This window comes from Biomphalaria glabrata, chromosome 2, assembly GCF_947242115.1.
Source record: "Biomphalaria glabrata chromosome 2, xgBioGlab47.1, whole genome shotgun sequence".
NCBI classification, from domain to species: domain Eukaryota; kingdom Metazoa; phylum Mollusca; class Gastropoda; family Planorbidae; genus Biomphalaria; species Biomphalaria glabrata.
The window spans coordinates 51,640,147-51,666,286 of NC_074712.1; the positions used below are offsets into that span (position 1 = coordinate 51,640,147).

General features: G+C 35.1%; 1 protein-coding gene across 1 annotated transcript in view; it reads right to left on the reverse strand.

The window, feature by feature from the left end:
• Positions 1-3,256: 3,256 nt before the first annotated feature.
• The window catches only part of LOC106058918 (sodium-independent sulfate anion transporter-like), a 32,045-nt gene continuing 9,161 nt past the window's right edge, over positions 3,257-26,140 (reverse strand). The window contains exons 7-18 of the mRNA XM_056021284.1: positions 23,112-23,191; positions 19,823-19,971; positions 18,985-19,163; positions 18,065-18,137; positions 17,478-17,589; positions 16,365-16,561; positions 14,086-14,144; positions 12,995-13,066; positions 12,204-12,306; positions 8,593-8,726; positions 7,173-7,266; positions 3,257-5,626 (exon numbers count right to left, since the gene is read on the reverse strand). Of these exons, the coding sequence (XP_055877259.1) occupies positions 5,571-5,626; positions 7,173-7,266; positions 8,593-8,726; positions 12,204-12,306; positions 12,995-13,066; positions 14,086-14,144; positions 16,365-16,561; positions 17,478-17,589; positions 18,065-18,137; positions 18,985-19,163; positions 19,823-19,971; positions 23,112-23,191 (1,308 nt within the window). The 3' untranslated portion in view covers positions 3,257-5,570. The remainder of the gene's footprint in view (positions 5,627-7,172; positions 7,267-8,592; positions 8,727-12,203; positions 12,307-12,994; positions 13,067-14,085; positions 14,145-16,364; positions 16,562-17,477; positions 17,590-18,064; positions 18,138-18,984; positions 19,164-19,822; positions 19,972-23,111; positions 23,192-26,140) is intronic.

Here is a 26,140-nt window from a genome sequence, read left to right on the forward strand (position 1 = left end):
ATATGATGTTGAAGAAAGATTGTGTGGGTTTATTCCGAACTTTATTTTTGAGTTTTTGAAATTTTTTATCACCTTTATTTTTTTAACGAGGGTAGCATCGTCTCAAATAATCCTCCAGTGTAATTGGTTTCATATGGTCATATAAAGGCACTTGGACAACCGCTTATTTAACCAAGGAAATAAATAATCTATGATGTAAAATCTATATTTATTTTTGTTAAACATTAGTTACATGTAGACAAAAGTAACTATTTAGATAAGTATTGAAATTAAATACAATTTTACAGTTCAATAGCAGGACAAATTATTTATACCTGCTTGAAATAGTTACATTAACGGAGTGTGAACATTAAAGTTATAACCTGCTTAAATGAAATCCACCACCGTAGACCCCCATGGACATCTCATAGACCCCCAATTTACTTTTTCACTTTCATGGACCCCCTGGAGGTCTTCGTAGACCCCTGGGGGTCTATATAGACCACTTTGGGAATCACTGGTTTCAGTGAACGAGCTATAAATCAGCTGAACTGTTCAATGAGGTCGTAGACTGAAAAGGAGATCAGATGTGGGTAGAGTATCTCCTGAAGACCCTTCGCACTATTTATAAAATGGTTATTCAATTTGTTTACGTTTACTGTGAGTGCTGGTAATTAAAACCTATGATTTAAAATGTATTTTTGTTGACGTTAAACGGATCTAGCCTTAAAAGACTAAAGTATAATGCACAGATGAACCGATTAAATCAGCCAGGCAAACCGATGACTTGGCAGAGTTTAAGTCTCAACATGCACAATCAGATGAACACATGGATACGAGTAGTTATCTTCCTTTTTGAACGATCGTCATTGATAAGATAAGATAAGATAAGAGTTATGTCAGGACTAAGTTACACATACATGTTACATTTTATATCTTCTGTCTCTAAAAATAAGTCTGAACTTTTAATGAGTGTTGTAATTTAGTTCCTCGGACAACTATCTCCTACCGTCTACTAAGTGGGACAGGTAAAATAGAATCGATTACTTTTATTGAGGTTGGTGTGACTTTGTATGTAGACTGTTAAGTGGCTGACTTTCAGATACATTCAGTTGTGGCCCTTTGTCCTATACAGATATAGAGGAGAACTAGGACATACTAAAGGTTATCAAATTCAAAACACAGATGTGTCCGTCTTGCTGAAATGAAAGGTGAATCTCAAACTTTCCCCATTAAAGGTCAGAACAACTCCTCCTTATAGAAGACGTCAACCAACAGTAAACATAAACACATCCCCATCTTACATCATCTAAATACTTTATTCTATTATGTTGCCTTCTTTCTATCTGTCAGACTCTCTCTCTCTTGTAAGATTTTTTTCCCTTGTCTCCTTTATCATCTTCTTCTCTTTCTCTGAGTTGAGTTAATAGCGACAGAAGACGATACGCCCAGAGTGTACTGCGACCCATGAATAATATTAATTAGGCTAAGCCAGTCCTGCAACGTTTTGCAAATGCGTCATATTTAAAAACAGACATAGAGCTAGTTTATATCAGATTATGTAATAGCAACCTTTTTAAAAATTGGCCTATTTGTTGTGAACTGTCATAGAGACCATACTTCTTGAAATGCAGGTAGATTGTACACGCACGCTATTTCCTAGATAAATTGTAGCTAGATCTGCCAGTTTATATTCCCTGAACTCAGTGTATAGAAGCAGACCGAAAAGTTGACAGTACATTGTAAAGAAAATTGTGAACACTCCGTCAAAAGGTTTGACGTTACTCCCGCCACCAAACTTCACACGTGACTAGAGTAAAATCACTAAATTTGGAAAGCCTTCAGGGTAGAAGACTTAAAAGTAAAGTAGCGATTACACATAAAACACTGAACCATAATCTTCAAATACAAAAACATATGTATTGTATACGATAAGATAACTCAGTTCTGAGCAGATTTCTTCGTCTGCTCCCACGTCAGTCCGTTCTATTCAGCTTGTTGAAAGCCAGCCTCTGACTTGATGGTTTAGGCCTACCCACATTCAACCCCACGTTTTTCTATCCCTGCGTATTCCACTCAAGTGCCTTCCTTGCAAACTTTGGTATTTGGTTCTCGCAAAGTTTGTCCTATCCAGATTAATTTTCGCATCTTAATGTCTTGGCTTATGGGTTTCATTGCTAAGTTCTTTCCAACAAGTTCCAACTAGTAAATAACTTTTCGGGCCAACTAATTCACAGTATTCGGCGAAAGCAACAGTTGGAGAAGGTCTGGAGCTATGTTCATTGTAATAGAGTTGTTCTAATAATAAATGATTGTACTTTAATGCTCAAGTCTATGGTCGACAAGTGCTTCTATGTCAACTAAGGGATGAGGAAATAGGACCGTCCATATGGCTTAACACCTTTTCAAAAGACCTCAAATCTGTAGGCACTAGCTATAGAGACTGTGGCACACGCATGTGACCCATCTCTGGGGAGGAAGCTTGCCGCTCTAAGAGCAGGTGGGTGTACGTCACAAGAACTTATATTAAAACAAAACTTTTGACTTCAACATTTGAAGTTTTCTTATGTCCCCTTTAAGCAACCTATGAATGATTGATTTCAGCAGAATTCAAGACTATGTTTCCTTTCTTGTATATCCAAGACGTCTCAGAAGTTCATGTAGAATCCTTACATTAATTAAAAGCATAGCTCTTAGTTGTAGGCTTCACCTCCCTCTCCCCTCCCTACTTAAGTAGATCTAATGTGATAGCAGAGACATTTGTTATTCTTCTTGCTGCTTAATACTTCACAACACAATGACAGCGATGACGTATGCATGGTCTATCTACAGTTCATTTACCAATGTGAAGTAGGCTGAACTGCTTATTTAATGTTACTTATGTGTGTCTGCAAGCCTGTGTCTCTTTCTGTCACTTTTAGTTTTGTCACTCAATAATTCCTCATTCTATTGTTTACTTCTATTTATGTAGCATGTTACGTAGTAGATTCTAGGACAAAAGTACTTCTGGTTTAAAAAAAAGATGTTTACATTTTATTTAAAGCAAGCAACACATAAATAAATATATTGGTGTTGCGAGCTTGTGAGGGCAGTGAACCCGATTTTTTTTCATAATAGCATATCCAGTGTGGGGAAAATCAATTTAATAATTTAATAATAAATATTCCAAAATTGTTGAAATCTATCTCTATATAGAGGTCCCTAGTTGATTCCATCCAAAACTTGCAGGACAAACCATGTATAATTGTTAGAAATGATTAGAACAAATTCACACAAAAAAATTCTTTAAATGTGTAATGTGTACAGTAATATAGTCAACAAAACATATAAATAAGTAAATTAATATATAACAAAGTTGTCTGGCTTTAGTCACAAAATCTTGTCTGATGTAGATGCAGCAGGTTTAGAGCTCCATAAAATTAAACCTGATAAAAACGAAGTGAAACTATTCTAAGGTGTCAGTTTTGATAGACAACTAGCTTCTGTTAGGGCACCATAGTCTTCATCATCATCATCATCATTCCTTTGGGTTCCTCATGGAACATAGGGCCTCGATAAAAACACGCCACTCTCCATGGTCTGTTGAAAGTTTTTTAATGGCTTCCCAGCTCTTTCCGGTCCTCTCGGCTTCATCTAGTATACTGCGTTGTCAAGTTCTTTTTAGTCTTCCTCTGCGTCTTGTGCCCTGGGGGTTCCACTCTAAGGCCTGTCTAGCTCTGTTGTTGGTATCTTTTCTAAGGGTGTAAACAATCCATCTCCACTTCCTCTCTAAGATCTGCCCTCAATATTTCTCTGTCCACTCATCTCCCACAGTTTGGTGTTTTCTACTTTGTCGTACCAATGTATTTTTTGGATATTTCTCAGGCATCTGTTGATAAAGGTCTGTATTTTTTTTGTTGTGGCTTCAGTTGTTCTCCATGTTTCAGAACCATACAGTAGGACAGTCTTACGCGTACTTTATTTATTGAGTCTGTGGGTTGAATTGTGTACTAAATAGCCCTAAGAGAGACTCTAGTACAGATAACCTATTTTAATAAATTCTACCTTGTTGGTGTAAGATATATTATCTCTACCTACTTAAAGGCCATATTTTAAGTTATTTAACAAATCCACATGGCATAACAAGATTTAAAATTGACAAAATTTTAAACAAAATCAGGAAGTGATAAAAAATACTTTTGAGGTTTTCAAAATCACTATTTAATTTCGACTTAAAACTCTTTACTCAGTTTTTTTGTTTGTTATTTGAAGCGTTCACAAAGTATAAAATGAAAGGATCTCAGATCTAAGAATGAGAAACATGAATAAAGGAAGACAGTGAAGTTATACACATCAAGTAAGGCTCATTCTATGTCTTTCTTCAAGCTTCAATTCGTTTCGTTATTTAGAACAACAAAACCCTTCAAACAACCTCGTTTTCTGTCCATAACAAACAATGCCGCAAGACTTGATGTGACGTTCAGATATTAAAAACACACATTTAGGCTGGTTAATTAATTTCACAACTAGTAACATTTTCCTTCAGTGTTGAAACATCAACAAAGAAGCAGCCATCATACTAATGAAAACAAAGTCAGCCTTGGTTGACCTGTCTGTGCTCCTAATACTGTATTATATACATCGAGTCGTGAGTATTTATTTACAATATTAATCTTAGTTATGATCTATAGTGCTATGTAGCCTACTAGATATATAGATATACAGACATTCGTGGTACACTGTTTTGATGAATATCTGAGTATACAATCTGTCAATGAAACACAAATAAGAACAACAAAACAAAACGAAATGTGTTTTTATGGTTCAATGTTACAAAGCTTATATCAACTCTCTCTGTCCGTCTGTCTGTCCGTCTGTCTGTCTGGTAAAAAGTTTGTACACGTTATTTCTCCCACACTCGTTCTCGAATAATATAATTATTCATTGGCATAGACAAGATTTGAATCAATACAAAAGGTAACCTATTAGTCAATTAATTACTGTTAATTAATTACTGTATTTGATACAACAAGAAAAATAATTCCTTCAGTATTCACAGATACGGCTAAATATGTAGGGTTTCGTCCCCTTAGATAATTGAACACGCTATTTTCATTTCTCCTACAACCATTCTCGGATTAGTTGAAACTTGAAACATTTATTAATTGTACATAACAAAACAGGAATAATTTTTTTTTAATTTACAAATTAGTCAATTAATTATTTGCAATTAGTTATTTGGATTCATATCGAATAAGGAAATAACTTCTACATCAATATATACATGTACGTGTGTAGTTCTTCCCCTTAGATAAGCTTTGTAGTTTTAAAAAGGATTTGTATAGTTTGTATTGTTGACATGTGTAGTTAGTGAGAGACGTGTGAACTATAACAACTCATTTGTTAGAGTGCATAACTATTTACAAAGTGTACATGAAACATGTAACATTAACGGTAACAACCGATAGTACTAAGTGCCAGGTTCACCTACTAAGTTAACTGTGTCAGAGTTCAATGCAATAATCTTATTTATGACATGACGCTAGTGACAAGCCAGTAGACAAGAACTCGGGACGACGTGTGGATCTAAACAGCGTTAAACTGTCTTGACGTCAAAGTCTAGTGATATCACTAGTGACAGTGACACTTGTACTGTTCTCCTGTGTACCTGAGAATTTAAAATAGAAAACAATATTGAAAGGATAATGTTAAAATTATTTTGTTTGTTTTGTTTACAGACCCCGCATTCTCTACAAATAAACATCTAGTAATAAAGTCGTAAAGAGACAATAAAATCACCATAAGAACATGCATCACTAATTAGGTAATTAATTGGGCATTATGTCCTGTAACAAAAAGAGCGGCGTTTCTCAAACTGGGAGGCGCGAGGTTTTGACAACGTTTGGGGAAGGGGTGTCGATGGCGGTCGATTTACTTTTCAAGGGACAATAAAAAAATATTCTATTTACAGTTTTCATTGGAGTTATACATTTATGTTTAAATATTAACTAAGTAGAATAACTGTGTTAAAAAAACAACAACTCTTAAATGTATTAGAACGGTCTGGTATCTATTCTACGTTGTTACGTTGACGCTTTAGTGTGAAAACAAAAAGGTCCGCCACCAAACGTCTTAATTAAAGATGATCTTACGTTACGACAATCTCACACATTACAGTCTAACATGCTCTAGATCCACCTCAAAAGGTCTCGCTTAATAATAGTGGCCAGTGACCTTTTTCATTGCATCCTTTTTTAACATAAACTCTTAATATGAGTAAAAAGTATGAGAGGAATTGAGTTTTAGACGCCAAGAGGACGAATTTCTTAGACTTAGAAACCACTTGAGCAAGCTAGGGGTTTGCAGACCCCGTTCCTGAATGGAGGGGAAACCTGCTGCATGTTTGATACTTTCTTCAGACATTTTATATATTACACTACAATACTTACAGTTTAGGAAACGTCTTTATTCAATAAAAAAAAAACGGATTAAATGAGCCTTCATTGTGTAAATATGGATTCCAAACAAATTGTAAATATCTACAAGTTGTTTTTTTTTTCATTCTTATCCCCCCCTCCCCCCCCGCAATACTAAACTGCGGGGGTGTACACCGCTCCCCCCCCCCCATCCCCCAGCAATGAGAACATAATTTTGTTCATTGGATGTGCCACTGGAAGAAATTTGAGAAACACTTTAGGCCTAATAGAACTAGATTTACTATTTAAGCGAAGTAAACAAATCAGTCTTTGTACGAGAACTATTTTCTTACGTTCGCTTCCCTATTGCGGGGGAAACCATTGTACAATTTATTCGGGTTGACAAGTAAGTCAAACTCAAACTAATGGATGGCTGCCTGGTCGTGCGGTATTCTCGCTGGACTGTCGTTCGGGCTTGTCGATGGTCCCGGGTTCATACCCTGCCCGCTGCCGTCCTGTTTAGGCTAGGAAGTGGATCGTCTTCAACTCTAAAGGAACATTCAAAACTTCTAAAACAAACAAACAAATAATTGCGACGTGTCACAATAACCTCAAGGGAAAGTACTGTGTTGTCATTGGGTATTTATCTATCTAAAAAAACAACACACTTTTGGTCTGAGATGAAAAACAAAAAGTCTGTGCTCTCCCTTCCCTCCTCTCACTACTGGTGTTACCCCATTTGTCATGTTTCAGTCAGATTCCACTGGTAAGTATGGCCAAGAGAAACAAAGTCCGTACCTCGGTGACCAAAGTGTGCCAGCGCTGTTTTCACAGTCCTGACTAGCACAATGTTTTTGATCTCCGCGTGTTTCACTTGCTTGTTGACGTGAGGCTGTGGAGGAACAGAATGTGAAGTGAACATGACATCAATGTCAGTGACATTAACATAAACATAACCAGTTTAAGAAACAGGGAGTCTCAATCCCCTGAATTACTTTTCCCCTCCAACACATCATGTTGGATTATTGACAAAAAAAATAAATAAACCTATCATGAAGATATTTGATTTCTTGTATTTTTAAAGTCACGTGTAACCCAACGTCATTATATTTAATATATTTATAATTTTGAGGGGAAATAACCAGAATGGCTAAAAATAGCTGAGGAAATTCCATATGAAGTCAATGGGGGCTGAGGATTCTCGGAAATACTATAGCAGTATCTTTGTAAAGTTATAAAGGGAAAAAAGAAAATTTCAGACTCAGTTTAGTTTGATTACTTTATTTCAGTGGGACTTTTATGAATTGTAATTCAGAGATACAGCAGTCGAATTTATTTCATTAAAGTTTTAGAGCTACAAATTGTGGAATTTCTTTAGTTCTTTATCCAACACATTCTAATGTTTAAGTTAAACCTCTAGCTCTCATATCGCCCCTGGATATTAACACAAGTCCAGTGTCACCATTTTGATCAAAGGGAGAGCATGGATACAGAGAAAAAAAACCTACTGGTTTCCCTTGATACCAAATATGTCCATTAAATACGAAAATCGGTTTGCTCGTTACTCCAACCTAACCATTGGAAAACAACGCGGTGATACTTCAACTGTTCTAATTGATTTTTATTATTGCCATTGTGTCATTACACACTTACATTTTATAGGTATACACACAAGGCCGGATTTAAGGGAGGACTAGCGAGGCTACTGCTCAGGGGCCTCCACAAGAAGGGAGACCCCACAATAGAGAAAAAATCTAATCCTTATTTCTACGGTCAGAACCTTAACGCTTTGGTGTTGTTGTTTTTTTGTTTTTTTGTTGTTGTTTTATTTTGTTATACTTTGTCTCACATTTTACAGACAATACTTTCAATCTTACAGTTGGCAACACTATCGTGGTTAGAATGTGTCCTCTTATAGTGTGCACGTATTCTGGTAATATACTCCGGATTTAATATTTTGCGTAAATCCTAAAACTGTACATTTTTTGGTACTAAAATATGCATATAAAATGCAAATGCAAATAAAATTTAATTTACAAGTAATCTATTTATTTATAATATGGCATGCTTTTAAATATTTTTTTCATGAATAAGTGTATTTTTATTAAAGCTTTGGAAAAAGTGTAGGGGCCTGCACAAAAATTCTGCCCCCGAGGCCTCCACATGATAAAATCCGGCCCTGTTTACACACTCACACTTCATAACTATAGACACTCACCCTTCCGTTGGCAAGAATTAGTTTCATTTTCTTCCTCTGACAGTCGTTGGCCAGAGTTCGTAGCGAGTTCATCCCTGTATAGTCCACGTCTGCGATATGTTGTAGGTCCAAAACAATGTACTGAATTTTGTCCTCTAGGAGTCAAACAATAACGTAATATTTTATAGATTGAAATAATCAAATAAAATGATGACAAGAAATAAGTATTAAAATACAAGAACATCAACGCCTCTTAATTAAAACTCTTTGTTGAAGTCCTATATTATATTTATGAATGAGGATGCTGACATACAACACTCCTCCGTAACCTTCAGCCTCAAGGACACTCCTTATACTTATTGAATGTGATGTGAGAGCAGTAAGTTATCTCACCTTACCTTACCTATCCCTTAGTCTGTTGGACCGTTGGGGCACCAAGCAAGATTTGTCGACCGTCTTTCTCCATTCCTCCCTGTCTTTTGCCTTGTTTAAAACCTCTATCAATGGTAGGCCCGTCCATTCTTTCATGTTGTCCTCCTATCGCTTTCTCTGTCTGCCTCTTCTTCTTTTTCCTGGTACTGTTCCCTGAAGGAAGGTCTTTTCGAGCCCCGTGGATCTTGTGATATGGTCATATATTTTAAGCTTGCGTTTCTTTACAATAATTAGCAGGTCATCATGGGGTCCGATCGCTGCAGTAACCCTGTCTTTAATCTCTTGGTTTGTGATGCGGTCTTTGAAAGTGATGCCTAGGATCCTTCTGTAGCATCTCAATTGCATTGCTAGGTTCCTCCTCTCTAGCTCTGCAGTCAGCGTCCAAGACTCGCAAGCATATAAAAATGTGGCCATGACCAGGGAGCGCATCAGTCTGATTTTGGTGCCGAGGGCTAAGCCCTTGTCTTTCCAAATTATTTTCAGTTTTGAAAGGGCTGCTGTGGACTGTGCTATTCGGGCCAGTAGTTCGGGTTTTGTTCCCTCATCTGAGACAATATCTCCGAGGTATTTGAAGCTGTTAACACTAGTTAGCTTTTCACCTCCAATACCGATGCCTCTTTTAAAGCCCTGCTGGCTATTGGTCATTATTTGTTTTTTTTTCGGCATTAATTTGCATGCCATATGCTGCGAAAGTCTTGTCAATGCGCATCACCAGGTCAGCTAGTTCTTCTTCTGTCCCTGCTAGGCCATCAATGTCATCTGCGAAGCGCAAGTTAGTAATTCTTCTTCCTCCAATGCTAAAGTACCGTCATAGCCTAAGTTATCAAATGAAATTAATGACGGGTTGGAATTTGTTGAGAAGTCTATGACTACGTTAAGCTCAGGGCCGATTTAAGGGGGGGGGGGCAGGCGGGGCTAAAGCTCCGGGGACTCCCAAATAAAGCGCCCTCCAATAAAGAGATTTAAAAATATATCAAGATTTCGATGGGTTAAAAACTTTAGCATTTTTCTAACCTTTTTATTTCACATTTTTAAGGCTGGCAAGAATGTCGTGATGAAGAAGTGTACACTTGTAGCATGCTCGGAATAAGTCAATACAGCTCCGGATATACGACAGTGCCTCTAACAAAGGCGATACCATCCACAAATTTAAACATAAAGTTTAAAAAAAATTTTTTTTAATATTTTAAAAAAAGGAAAGTCAGATTACATACAGTAGTACTTTACTTTTTGTTTCAGAAATATATCATTCTGTTAGATATAATCATTCATATGTGGGTCTTTATTAAAGCTTTCTCTCCTATTTGACGATGCCAACATTGATTTAACCCCATTAAACTAAATTGATTTTTGGATTTATAAACTTAAATTTGTGTTGTGTAAAAAAAAAAAGCATGCCTTCTCCAATAATTCGATACCAAATGTAACATTTCCTGATATCAGAAGTCCGAAGTCAAAAAGCCAAGCGATGTTGAAACAGTCCCACGTTCAGACATAAAGGTTATTGAAGTTGAATCATAACAGGATAGTGAAATACAAATGAGCTAAATGAATAATTCCATAGCATCAACATAAACTCATATCTCAACAAGCTTTTGCATCAAATTGTTACTAAATTAGTATTTAGTTTCATTTTTTTTTTTACATTTGTCAAAGTTTTTACTAATGTTAAAAAAAATTCTCCACCACCATTGTCAATATTGCGCATGCTTGTGCAGTCTACAGAGAAATAATATATTAACACTTTCTCTCCGTAATTATTTACCACATTCTGGTGGAATCAACGTTGGTATCGTCAGTTAGGAGAGAAAGAGTTAAAGAGGGGAAGAGGAAACATGAAAAGGGGGAGAAAAAAAAAGGGTGGAAAATATTCAAGAAAAAAAAAGTATATATATACACATATATATATAGATACATATAACATAACTTTCAGTACGACTCTAATTGGCCCCTGTGACCAAAAAAAAAAAAAGCTATAGAGAAATTGTCTCAGAACAGAAACTCCCGATATACTGACTCTATCAGACAGGATTTCCATCTTGATGATGAGGAAGTAGTTTTCCAAATCTCAAGAGAGGAAATAAAAAATTGTCATATGAAGGGAGACAACAAAAGAAATAATATAAATGTTTAAATGCCTATGTTCGCATAAGTGTGTACACACATAGATAGAAGTTAATATAAAGAACTGGGGTAATGTAGCAAAGCACAAGGGAAACAACCATAAGCAATGTAGACAAAGTGGAAAAAAATGGGACTACGATGTTTAAAATGTTTTAATGTTTCAATATCATTTAAGTTTCTACTTTCACTCTTTGATTGTTTCTATTTAATTACCTATTGTTGACATATATTTAAGAACCTTAAATTTCAAAAATATTCATTATATGCTATTGGAAAAAAATAATGCCATATACAAACCAATTTAAAACGTTAAAATATTATGACAACCTAAATGTAACTATTTGCATTGTCATATCTCATTATTATTACTCTTTAAAATGTAACTATCTAATTTGTACGCTTACTAATAAAATATGCATCTTTTTTGTTAATAATAATTTAAAAAAAAAAAAGCCCAATAAAGAGGCCAATAGCCAAAAAAAAAGCGGCAAAGAAAAGAGGCAAAAGCCCAAGGATTCCTAGGATGTAAACAGCTCGACAACTGAAGTCAAAAGCTAAAAAGCTGAGGTATCCTAAAAAAAAAAGAAGAAAAAAATAATAAAAAAAAAAGAAGGATTTTTGTTTTGTTTTGCTTTTGTTTTACGGAAATGTTGAATTTCTTTTTTTTTTCTCTCGGCTTTGAATATGACATTGACCCTTTAAAAATCAATTAGATAATCATTATGTGGCATCAGTTAGGCCAGGCTCACATCAAAGTACTCCACCTTCACTTTCACTTATCCTCTGGTCTGCTGGACCGTTGGGGCATCACACTGGATCGGTCAATATTCTTTCTGAAAATATTGAAACCTGTCTTTTTACCTGCCTGGGTGGACCACTTCGGTGGCCGATTTTGAGTTTGTGTTTCCACACAAACTGTCTTTGTAACCTTGTTAATTTCTTAATTTATGAATCGATTGTAATAAACGACTAACAATTTATTCCAAAAATTATCTTATATAATACAGAAGTTACTTCAAACCAGAAGATGATTACTTCCTACGTCCTACGTCTATATATTATTGGTATTGCAGTACCTTCTAAAGCTCTCTCCATGGCTTGTATTTCTAGGTACTCACAGGCTGGGAAATACAGACCTTGCATTGGAGTCACCACAAGAAAACTTGATAGGGTCAAATACTGGAATTATAAAAAGATATTAGCATAACTACATTATAACGTCACGGTTCTTTATCGATCTCTTAGTTAAAGTCTAAGTATATTTACCTGACGTAACTTACAAATTAGTGTACCATTAGTCTTGTTTACTTATAAATTCATTACCGAAATTTCTGTGCCAACCAAAGCGCGCCATGTTTTTTGTTTTTTTTAAGGATAGAAAAAAGGGTTGAAACTTTTCTTCTCTAAAGAATACAGGGGTAGGTAATAGTTTTGAAACAAATTGAACTAAAGATATACATCTATCCTAAATCTAGTTGGGGAGATGACAAGGAGCAAGTATGCCCTATTAGAAGGAGTTGTATTAATCTTATCATGCGAAAGAAAACACTTTGGTTCAGACACTTTTAAAAATGTTAACAATACGCTTTCATTTCTAGAGCGAATGACAATTATAAACACAATGTCAGGACAACACAAAAAGGAAATTGAAAACAAAATCGTTTTGTTTATGAAGTCTTTGTAATATTTAATATTAGCTTTAAATACACAGACAGACACGCATTCCTACAAACAAAGTGTTGAATATTAGCTTTAAATACACACACAGACAGACACGCATTCCTACAAATAAGCCACGATGAATTGAAAGAAAAGATGCGATTCAATTTAGACACATGAAAGGGAAGAATTGAACTCCAGCTCTTACCGTTATCCTGGGCCGAGCTGTTGGGTATAACAACATCAAGATGGAGAAGCCAATTCCAATCAAAATACCATACTGGGAAACAAATGAAAAACATTGGAAAGTCTGTATTTTGTTTGTAGACAACTTTCTAACTTAATAGAAAAGAAATAGAAACAGCATTACAAGCTTTTGTCAACCAGTTTCATTTGTTTCGTTATACGCTACAAACTTTTGTATACGAGAAAACAAATGTAATACTGTCACTACAAATGGAAATGGCTGTTCTAATTTAAATGTTCATAGAAATCAGAGATTTCACTTCTGTATGTTAATTTTCTTTTACGTAAATTCAGGGAACAAAGGTCATGATGGAAAAGTACTATCCACTCTGCTAGTGAGGAGCTTGTGCCTTTAGAAGATTGTTTAGTTATCTATTGTTTGTTCCAAGCTTACTTTAAAGTGGCAACCTATAAAGGGGACTTATTCAGCTTATAGCACCACTTCAGCCAAGTACAATTTCTTTCCCTCGTCCGAGATACCAAACAATATAATAAGACTTGTCTTTGAGTCCGAAGATTAATGAAGAACATAGTAGCCCATGATACGCTGCCCTCATCTGCAACCTACAGATTTTGCCACAAACTAACAAAAATAAAAGTTTCCAAAAGTTAATTAACTAATTGTTTTTTTTATTGATTCTTGTGTTGTCAGCAAAAGAAATAATTTTGCAAAATTTCAGCTTGATCCGAGATTAGATGTGAGAGAAATAACGTGTACAAACTTTTTACCAGACAGAGCTTTGTAAAAATGCACATGCTGAAAAACTGGAATGAACATTAAAAAAAAAATAGTTTTCTTTTTTCTCTTGTAGGTTTTTTTTTTTAATCAGATAATAGTAGTGCATGTAATTATTATATTAGTTAGCACAGCCTCCTTCAAAGGTATACAAATAGTAGATGAATCAGATAATAGTAGTGCATGTAACATTAGTTAGCACAGCCTCCGTTAAAGGTATACAAATAGTAGATGGATCAGAAACTAAAACAGTTTTAAGTATTATTCTATAATAGACTATAACTTAAAAGCATTGTGTCATGTATTTACTGTCGTACCTCTATTCCCACTATCAGTGAGCAGACGAACGTTATAAAGAAAGGGATGAGATCAAGTTCTGTGGACAGACAAAAAAACACAGATCATAAAACGTGTGACGCTACAGGACACTAATGTCTACACATCATAGTACATGTAGAGTCAAATCAACTTACTAGAAATGAAACTGACTAAATCATCTTAACTTCAATGTTTCTCTTATGTTTGCATCTTAGTATGTCAATTACGTACACATGTTTATGTGGCTAGTAAATCTTATCATCATAATATGTGAATGGTTATAAAATTATGGAATATGAAATAGAACTTGATTTCCATTCTTTTTTTTTTTTTAGAGAAATAGTTACTGCTCATTTCAACTTACACATGAAGACTACATAACGAGATGAAATATATTAGCGAAATATCTTTTTCATAACATATTCTTCAATTGATGGGAGGTGATGGAACTTTCGCAATGTCATTATTTGATCAAGGTGATCCTTAATGGTACCAATGAGAAAACACAGCAGGGAATATCATCAAAAGAAAAGATTGTCACTTTGTTTTCGAATTTGAAGGGCTTCTAACACTAACATGTTTTATAGAATATTTGATGATTTCAAAGTATCGTTCTACCCGTCTATTTAAAACAGAGTTCTAATTCACCTATTTAATAATTGTTTTAAACTTTATGTTTATTAGCGGCCCCCGAAAGGGGAAAAGACGCTATTAGTTTTGTGCGAAATGTCTGTCCGTCTGTCCGTCCGTCCCGTTTAGATCTCGTAAACTAGAAGAGATATTGAAAATCCGACTTCACAATATTTTAGACCATTCAAAGTTCTGATGCAACGGCTACTTTTTTTTTTTCCTGAAAGCGAAAATTCTAATTTTTAAAATTAATTATGCAAGCAGTTTTTTATAAGAAAAAGCTAATTAGTATGCATTATATGTTAGACATAATTTAAGACGAATAGTAATCTTATAAACAACATTTTCGTAAACATTTTTTCTAAATAGCGGATTTTTTTTTTTTTTTTTTTTTTTGAGGATTCGAATATGAGATTGAGCCTTTTCAAAACAATTAACTTATTTAGTTCGAACCGAGGGTCCCGGGTTCGAATCCTGGTGAAGACTGGGATTTTCAACTTCTGAGTCTACCCAGCTCTAATGGGTACCTGACATTAGTTGGGGAAAAGCAAAGGCGGTTGGTCGTTGTGCTGGCTACATGACACCCTCGTTAACCGTAGGCCACAAAAACAGATGAACTTTACATCATCTGCCCTATAGACCACAAACTAGTTAGGCCAGGTTCACATCTAACTTTACATTCACTTTCACGTATCCTTTGATCTGCGGGACGGTTGGGGCACTACACAAGATCTGTTAACCTTCTTTCTCCATTCTTATCTCTCATGTGTCTTTGATATAATTTCATTCGGATTTTCTTTCTGAAAATATTGAAGCCTACCTGGGTGGATCACTGGTCGTGCGGTTTGCGCGCTGGACTGTCGTTTGGATTTATCGACGATGGAAGGTTCAAACCCTGCCTGCTCCCATCCCCCGTCGTCCTGCAGGAGGTTTGGACTAGGAAGTAAACTATCTTCAACTCTGAAGGATTATCCGAATTATGTAAAACATTTTACTTCGGGGGCCGATTTTGAGTTTGTGTTTCCACACAAACTGTCTTTTGTAACCTTGTTGATTTGTAAAATTATAATGGGCATACGCTGGTAGGATTACCTTACAAATAGCCTGGGGGGCTGGGGGCTGGTATGTACAATAGAGTAGAGCTACTTACCATTCCACAGCTGCGCTAAGTTGGACTCTTAGTCTTAGTCTTAGTCTTATCCCACATGGGAGACGACCGCATGCCAAATGCGATCTTTTTTTGGCGATCTTAAAGGAGGACGGTTAACAGAGGTGCCCCCCCCCCCGGTAAATGTTATCAACTCAGGCGCCCTTTTTTCCTCACTGACATATAACAAAGCAACTGGCAGACAGTTGGAGAGCTCTCACGAAGATTGCGGGACACACATTTAAGGAAAGCGCATAAGACGTAAAGAAAGTTAAATAGACCGCCGGCGGACAACGGCTTTGTCTGTATCAGATATAGAAAAATAGGCAGGTCGCAACTGGGTTTGCCTAGCCATGTGAAAGACTGCACTCATCTTTACTCTCCGGAATGGAAGACATTGCCAGTATATTGAACTTAACAATTACTCTCTACTCTCTTAACAAGTTAAAACAAGGATTATCGAGCTGGGTAGACAGACAATTTGACCAAGTGTGTACTTACTATTTGCTTTCCATAGCTGGATGACTACGTGGTATTCCACCATCTGTATCACTGCAGATATAATCACAGCGGCCAATGCGGACTTGGGTATATAGTAGAACCAGGGTGTCAGGACACACAGTGCCAGAATGACAAGGCCCCCTGTCCAGATCCCACCCAAAGGTGTGCGTACACCGCACTGGGAGTTGACCGCTGTCCTGTTGGTAAAGTTTCAGTCTATCAATACAGGTTACTCAAAGGCTTCTCTATAGACTACTCTACAGGCTGCTTCACAGGCTACTCTGCTGGCTACTCTACAGGTTGCTCTACAGGCTACTATAATGGCTACTCAAAAGGCTTCTATAAGGGCTACTCTACAGGCTACTCTACAGACTATTCTAAAGTCTACTCAACATGTTTCTCTATAGGCTACTTTGCAGGCTATTCTACAAGCTAATCTACAGGCTACTTTAAGGGCTACTCAACAGGCTACTCTAAACTAAAAGTTACTTAACAGGCTTATCTTCACTGTAATTTACATGTGCTCAAAAAGCTATTCTTAGAGACATTCTACAGACTACTCTTTACACACATACAGGAAAGACTTATAAACTAAAGTTAATTAAGTTATAATAATAATGATAATGATAATAACAATAATGGCGCTTTGTCAAATGTCCCTAATTATAAGGTAAAGAACATTTTAATAAGATTAAAAAGATTAAAGATAATTCTTATATATTAACAAAACAAAAATTTCAATTTATTTGCTATGATCATTCAAAACCCCTTTCCTTTGTACAAAAAGGATGAAGTTGTACTTCGAGTCTGTTAGACAGAAGAAGCAGAAGAATTTTATTCTATGGGATTCTCATTATAAAAAGTAGCTGTGTACTTTTATGAACATAAATTGTGAAGTAGATCTATATTGAGGTAAAATATTTGTTCTAGCAATTCAGGAATCTTTATGTTTTACTTTCTGACAATCAAACAATGATAAGATACAAAATTATTTTTTTAAAAATATATGTATCATCCTAAGTATAGTAGTATACTAGTATACATTAGACATGAATTTTTGAGGGAAGTAACCAGCAAAAGCATTAAGATGAAAAAACAACAATGATTATGTACCTTGAGAAGCTCCCTGTGATTGGGTAGGAGGAGACAAACGAGCTGAGAATGTTAGCAGAACCAATGGCAATCAGTTCTTGTGTAGGGTCAAGTTTATAATTGTTGATACGAGCTGGCATCATAGAAATAAAGAGAATTATCTTTTCTTTTATCTCCCTTTGGCTAAATTCTGCATACAATGAATAGATTATTTGTTTTGATTTAGGCCTAACTTTTCAGTCTCGATCTTTCACTAAATTTTTCCTTTACAAATAGTAAGTGTATTATTCCCAGTGATATACACATATACACACTCCATATGGCAAGTGAATGTCTAGAAAGCAGATACATTAGTCTTTCATACACCTGGACAATATTTGTTAAGCTTTCATTGGACCAGTTCCCACAAATGGACAAATTTTAGCTTACACAGACAAATTAGGTAATTAAATTGTATAATAAAGATAAAAAGCGAAATGAAAAAAAATATTGTCATGACAAGTAGCCTTGACATTAGCTTGTATGTGTTAAGGATTGTGATCTTCAGATGTGTGTGTGTGTTTCTTCATAAAACAAATATCAGATAATGAAATCCTCTAAGTTCTTACCAAATGCTTTCCCTATGGCCATAGTTTCAATGATAGACAATAAGGGAACAATGCCCAGTCCAGCGCCTAGATTCTGAGAAGACAAAAAAAAATAAATAAATATTTAACACAAAATAAAAACAAAGTAATCTTTTATTTATAAACAAGAAAAACATTAGAAATACTTAAAAAAAAAAACACAATACTTCCTCTATACAATTTATAGAGCGAATGTTTTCCTGTTAATAACTAATGGATGTTAAATTGAAAAACCATAAAACATTTTTACCCCGCCTTCTCTTCCCCCTTCTCCCCTAGAAAGACTCTTGATTAAGCGAATGTATAGATCTACTACACTTTAAGATATTCTAATGAGATGCTTTTAGATCTAGACTTAAAAGAAGATGTACAAAATTTTCATAAACATTAATGTTTTACAGTCTTCAAGGACCTCCAGATTACATAGGCCTATAGTCCGTTCTGATAAATATTTTCTCTTTCTTTAGCCAAATTGAAATATTTTTTTAATTACTTTTAAATAGTATAACGTTCAAACTAGAGTTTTTCCAGTATTGCCAATGAGCTAGTCATTCTTTTCCCAAAATTTCTTGGAAAATCCCCCCCCCCCTATTGTTCACAAAACGATTGGACCAGAGCGATCTGTGCCATGCGATAGTTACGGTCTAAAAGATTTTCTTTATCAAAAAAAATAAAATAAAATACTTCGTTACTTTGAAAAAATGTTTATAATAATACAGCGCCAAGATAACATTGTGCACGTTGGCAAAGATAATTGACAACTGTGATTTCATGATCTTCTGAACGCACTGACTCCCCTCAATTTTAATGGGTACCTGGCATTAGTTACACCCTGGTCACTAATACAAACACACACACACACACACACACATACACACACACATATAAACGAACCAACTTACAGTAAGAAGCTCTGTGCTGGACATTGTTATGTTGCCTTTGTTAATTGCAAATTTTGGCGGGGTAAAATCTGGCATTCCGGCCTTAATAGTTCCGGTCACTGATATTTTGTTCTTCAGACCGTGATATTCTAAGATGGCGACCACGCCCGACGTTGCTATGACCACGAGGACATTGGCAGCTGTTTGAGACAAAAAATCACAGAACATGGACCATGAAATATTGCACACAAAAAAAATTAATTAATATCTTGAAATAAATTTATGATTCCATATCTTTTTTTTCAGCATCTGCATCAACATTTGAGAAACTCCTGTCTATTAAACTCTTAAGCAGTGCCGGCCAAAGCAATGTGCTGAGCCTGAGTCGTACAAGAGAGGGGGGGGGGAAGGGGCTTCCTATATTTGTAACTTTTGAGGGTGGATATATGTTACTGGCAAAGTGCTAAATCTGGCATTCTATACAAACAGAGGTGCCCAAGTTCTTGTGACTACATTACGTACTCTAGGCTGACGTCTTCATGTTCTTAAGACTTCTTTATGTACTATAGGCAAATGTCTTCAAGTTTTTGTGACTACATTACGTAGTAGTAAGGCAGAAGGAATTCTGACTTTATTAAGTTGGCAAATGTTTAGTGGAGAAAAGGGCCAAATGTGGCTCGCGGTTCGTAGTTACAGAATAATTATCCTAAGAAGTCACACTTCGCCTAATGGATACAAAATTATCAACGTTGAGACGCTAATGAAAATTTTTATTTAACCTACTTACATATACTAATGAGCCACAATGAATTGAACTACTTACATATGCTAATGAGCCACAATGACTAGACCTACTTACATATACTAATGAGCCACAATGCCTTGGTAACCACTCTTTTCCAAGTGACCAAAGGATTGTGTTCATCGCTTTTAAACTTAAACCCTCGGAGTTTCTTCAACAAGATGAGAACCAGCAAACTGGAGAGCCCCATTGTCATGTCCCAAATTCTGAAATAAAGTGAAACTCGTTACTTTTAGAGAAGTCAAAGTAAATATGTAACGGTCTGACAAAACTAGATGTGGTTAATGAACAGAAAGTAATGTATTGTGACGTTGGCCTGATAATGATTTTTTTTCTGTGTAGCTGTCTAATAAAACTAGATGAAGTCTTTTAGAAAAGAAAATGAGGGATCTTTGGGTACCTGAAAGTAAAGGCAGTTGGTCGTAGTGCTGACCACATGACACCCTCGTAAACCGTGGGCCACAGAAACAAATGACGTTTACATCATCTGCCCGGATAGATCGCACGGTCTGAAGGGGAACATCAATATTGCACATTCAGGTTTTTCTATTAATAGTCCACCAATACCCGCCGAAGCGTATTTAAAATACAAACATTTGAGTCGAGTTCGGGAATACCCGCTTGAAAGGGGTTCAAAACAGTATAATTTAATTTCAAGATAATTTAACATTTTTTTTATGATTTAAAGAAAATTGTATTGCATAAAAAATGTTAAATGTCTGAAAACAAAATGAAACAATATTCAGGGTTTAGTAAAGATTTTAAGAACTTATTTATAGACTTATATATAAAACTCTAGAAGGTTATATGCATTCCTATTAAATTTTTACACAATTATTTTCCATAATAATTCAGTTCATCATTTGTCATCAGATCACACTAATATGCAGTGGAGTATCAAGGTTTAAAAACATGTTGATAGTTGAGTGTGACAGACATTAAGTCGAGCAAAATACTGTTTGGTTCAACTTTCTTTGTTCCACAGTCTCAATGTTTAACTCTCTGCACTCGTGTGGAGCGAAATACTAGACAGTTAGTTCTACAGTCTCAATGTTTAAATCTCTGCACTCGTGTGGAGCGAAACACTGGACAGTTAGTTCCACAGTCTCAATGTTTAACTCTCTGCACTCGTGTGGAGCGAAACACTGGACAGTTAGTTCCACAGTCTCAATGTTTAACTCTCTGCACTCGTGTGGAGCGAAATACTGGACAGTTAGTTCTACAGTCTCAATGTTTAACTCTCTGCACTCGTGTGGAGCGAAATACTGGACAGTTAGTTCTACAGTCTCAATGTTTAACTCTCTGCACTCGTGTGGAGCGAAACACTGGACAGTTAGTTCCACAGTCTCAATGTTTAACTCTCTGTATTCGTGTTGAGCGAAACACTGGACAGTTAGTTCCACAGTCTCAATGTTTAACTCTCTGTATTCGTGTTGAGCGAAACACTGGACAGTTAGTTCCACAGTCTCAATGTTTAACTCTCTGTATTCGTGTTGAGCGAAACACTGGACAGTTAGTTCTACAGTCTCAATGTTTAACTCTCTGTATTCGTGTTGAGCGAAACACTGGACAGTTAGTTCCACAGTCTCAATGTTTAACTCTCTGTATTCGTGTTGAGCGAAACACTGGACAGTTAGTTCCACAGTCTCAATGTTTAACTCTCTGTATTCGTGTTGAGCGAAACACTGGACAGTTAGTTCCACAGTCTCAATGTTTAACTCTCTGTATTCGTGTTGAGCGAAACACTGGACAGTTAGTTCCACAGTCTCAATGTTTAACTCTCTGTATTCGTGTTGAGCGAAACACTGGACAGTTAGTTCCACAGTCTCAATGTTTAACTCTCTGTATTCGTGTTGAGCGAAACACTGGACAGTTAGTTCTACAGTCTCAATGTTTAACTCTCTGTATTCGTGTTGAGCGAAACACTGTACAGTTAGTTCCACAGTCTCAATGTTTAACTCTCTGTATTCGTGTTGAGCGAAACACTGGACAGTTAGTTCCACAGTCTCAATGTTTAACTCTCTGCACTCGTGTTGAGCGAAACACTGGACAGAGCTAGTTCTACAGTTCATGCTGTCAAAGTCATTATCATTTCTCAAGTTACTTATTTCTTAATAGATCTTCCCTTGACTCACTTGCCTTTAGGATTCAAACATTTTTGAAAATTCGTTGATTGCAACGTTACATTTGGATGCGTTATTAATCTAAAGACGTTCAATATTTCATGTAGCTTTCTCCCCGAGAGCTGCTTCCTTAGAGGAACACAAAATGATGTGTGGAATGCCTTTAAGCTACATTTAGAACGCCCAAAGTATTGCCTGGTTTCTAGTGCGTCATCCTATGACAACTATCTTGTTTGAAATAGGTTTTAAAAGTGAAATATAAAGGTTCCTTTTTCAGAAGTGTCCCTTTTTAAATGCTGTAAACAAGACTTACAAACATTTTGTACCCAATCAAAGAAATTACACCTTGTTGTGCATAGTTAATGTAAAAAAAAAACACAAAAAAACATGTATTCAAATTATTATTTGCACAGTTGTAGTAATGTGCAACTAGCGATGAGAAAGATTATTTTGAAACAACAATATGTAAAATATTGTCAAAGCATAGTACTTATTCATGTTACTTCACAAGGCAACAAATACTGTAATATTAAAAAAAATAAATAATTTTTTATTCGCAAACAATTTTATCCTGTTAAAGTACATTAAAGGTTTTTATTCTCATTTATTATATTTATTATTATTTTCGTTATTTAAAATCTCAAACGTTCGTATGTAGTATAGCGCTGTATTGACAATTGAAGTTTCCTTTCTTTATTAGGTTGCACTCTACAATAAAAAGATGTACGTATTTTGCATTCTTGTTCTATTTAAAGCACCGGATTTGATTTTATAAGGCTATTGGAGATCTGGGCACCCTTGTTATCAACATAAGACACTTTTCCTTTGCACTTTCTTCAAAATTATTGAAACTATCTCTGAAACCCTTAGATTTAACTTATGTTGCGCAGTGGTAAATCCAGTATTCGAAAAATTCCCCCCAAAAAAGTTAATTACATTAAAGACACAATTGTTGATAAGTAAAAGTATGTAATAAGTTTCGTTAGAAGATCACTGTGGCCCATGATTGTTAATCTACTGTTGTAATAGGCACAAATGAAATGTGGTTTCTTTGTGGTAAAAGTTCTACGAAACACAAGAAATTGGAAAGACTTTTTAAGCGTTGTTGTCTTGATTTAAAATCTTGACCTGTCACGTGAATCCTTTGGTTTGTTTTGATCACGTGATTCAAAGTGTGTCCAAATGTGATTTCCTTCGTAACAAGATGAGGACAAAATACTTACTTGGTTTCAGGCAGCTTCCTACATGTCTCATAAACCATGGGCAGAAAGTCTGATGGCACATTCTTCAGTCCTAGTAGAGTCTGATCAAATAGACAACAGAATTAGTTCGTGTTATTCTTATATCAGTGCAATGGGGATTTTTTAACATGCCCCTTATTATGTTCAATATAATCTTCTAGGGCCTAAAATTATGTTCAATATAATCTTCTAGGGCCTAAAATTATGTTCAATATAATCTTTTAGGGCCTAAAATTATGTTCAATATAATCTTTTAGGGCCTAAAATTATGTTCAATATAATCTTTTAGGGCCTAAAATTATGTTCAATATAATCTTTTAGGGCCTAAAATTATGTTCAATATAATCTTTTAGGGCCTAAAATTATGTTCAATATAATCTTTTAGGGCCTAAAATTATGTTCAGTATAACCTTTTGGGGTTTAAAATTATGTTCAATATAATCTTTTAGGGCCTAAAATTATGTTCAGTATAACCTTTTGGGGTTTAAAATTATGTTCAATATAATCTTTTAGGGCCTAAAATTATGTTCAGTATAAGCTTTTGGGGCTAAAATTATGTTCAGTATAACCTTTTGGGGTTTAAAATTTATGTTCAATATAACCTTTTAGGGTCTAAAATTATGTTCAGTATAACCTTTTGGGGTCTAAAATTATTCTCAGTATAACCTTTTGGGGTCTAAAATTATGTTCAGTATAACCTTTTGGGGTCTAAAATTATGTTCAGTATAACCTTTTGGGGTCTAAAATTATGTTCAGTATAACCTTTTGGGGTCTAAAATTATGTTCAGTATAACCTTTTGGGGCCTATTATCTTCCTACAGCTCTCATGTTTGGGCCTAAGTTAGTGTTTAATATAAGATTTTTAGGTTTTCGATTGAGTTCAATATATTATGTTAAGGTCTAAAATTATGTACAATATAATTGTCCTAAATTGTCCACACAGCTTTTCATTTCATACGAACGTTTGAGATTTTTGCATAACGAAAATGACAATAATAGTGGTTAATAAAAATAATAAAAGACCAACTTTAAATTATTTTAATAGATGAAGTTGTTTGCTAACAGATACTTATTACCTTGATTAATATTACACTATTCTTTGCCTTGTTAAAATACATGAATTATTATTATGAGTTGAAGGGACTTTTAAATGATGTCGTTTACTGCAAGATGTAATTGTATGTGTTTGCACAATGTTACAACTGTGCAAATTTTAACTTTATTAAACGTGTCGTGAATGATAGCATTAGCTATGTACGATTTCTATGATTTTGTACAAAAAAAATCTTTTTTTGCAGTCTATAAAGATGGACACTTCTGAAGTACAAGAGTGAGAACAAACTTCATACTCCACTATTAAAACTTTGAAATAATAATATCACCCTTTTGGGTCTGAGATTATGTTTTATATAACGTAATGGGACCTTAATTAAACTTTTTCTGGGTCTAAAATTGTGTTCAATAAAGCCTACATGAGCATGAGATTGTATTTAGTAAAAACCATTTCTGGGCCTGAGATTGAATTTAATATAGTTTTTTCTGGTCCTGAGATAGTATTCAATGTAATCTTTTCTAGGCTTGAGATTGTATTCAATCTTATCTTTTCTGGTCCTGAGATTGTGTATTACATTACTTTCAGGCTGGTGATTGTGTGAGTTAGATTTTCATCCAGATGACTGAATTATCGCAAGATTGTTGTGTTTAAGGATTCAACTAACCTGTTGACCAATTTTAGAACATAAACTAAAATTTAAACACTAATACGTTAGAGGGAAATGTTTTCATCAAGTACTGAAACACATTACAAAACAATATTTATCAATTTGAGATCTTGGATTAACCTGAATGTTTCCAGTACCTGTACACGCGTTTTTGAAATTTCAGCTTATTTAGGTTCTACAATAGATGATTAACTTTTGTCAATGAAGACTTAAGAAGGCATTAAGGACCTACTAAAACTACCTTTTATTAAATTATTTATTTTTTTGTTGGCATTGGAAACATAGATCTGTGGCTGTCCATTTCACCCACTCCCATCGTAGAACTTATAATGCAATGTATTCAATTGTAATATTTGTTTGACTAATGAAACAGATTACGTGCACTTATCAACGAGGTAATTCCCTTTCTTTTTAATCTTTAGGTTTTAGGGATGGTATATTTTTTTTTTATTTCACTCACAAGGATATAAATTTGATACTTTCAATCTACATAAAGTAAAAAAAAAAATACATTCTAACAATGAAACAAGTCTGTACAAGTCCTGAAGCATGACTAAATATGATTGAGAAATTAATACTGTGGAATTCAAATAGATGGTAGCTGCCTGGTTGTGGGATATGCGCGCTGGACTGTCGTTCGGAGTTGTCAATGGTTCATACTCTGCCCGCTTCCTTACCCCGTCGTCCTGCGTGAAGTTTGAACCAGGAAGTAAATTATCATCAACTCTAAAGGAACATCCAAAACATTTTACAAACATTTTTAGATTGACAAATGTTCTTAGTTTAGTAGATTTTAAACCCGATGCATCGAAAGGTGAGCATCATTTTGTACAGCAAAACAAATGTCATGTAATTTTGATCCTTTTTAGTAAATGATTAAAACCCCTTTTTGATTCAATAGCTGTTTTAAAAATTCTTAAAATCTTCTGTCAGGTTTTCGTAACGTCAACGTCCAAAATCTTCCTGACGTGAGGCTGTTAAATATGAAGATTACGTCTTTTGTTTTAACTCTTTCTCTCCTAATTAACGATACCATCGTAGATTTTGACCTCATTAAATTAAATTAATGTTTAATTTTTAATCTTGACTTTGAATTATATAAAAAGAGCATGCCTTTCCCTTTAATTCTATACCAAATACAATATTTTCTGATAACAAACAACAAAGCTATTGAAGCCCATCATAAGAGGGGAGTGAAATAGTAATGAGCAAATGAAGAATTTTTTCAAAACATGAAAATATAATTACGGAGAGAAAGAGTTAAGAAGAGACGTTTTGTGGAGTTGTTCA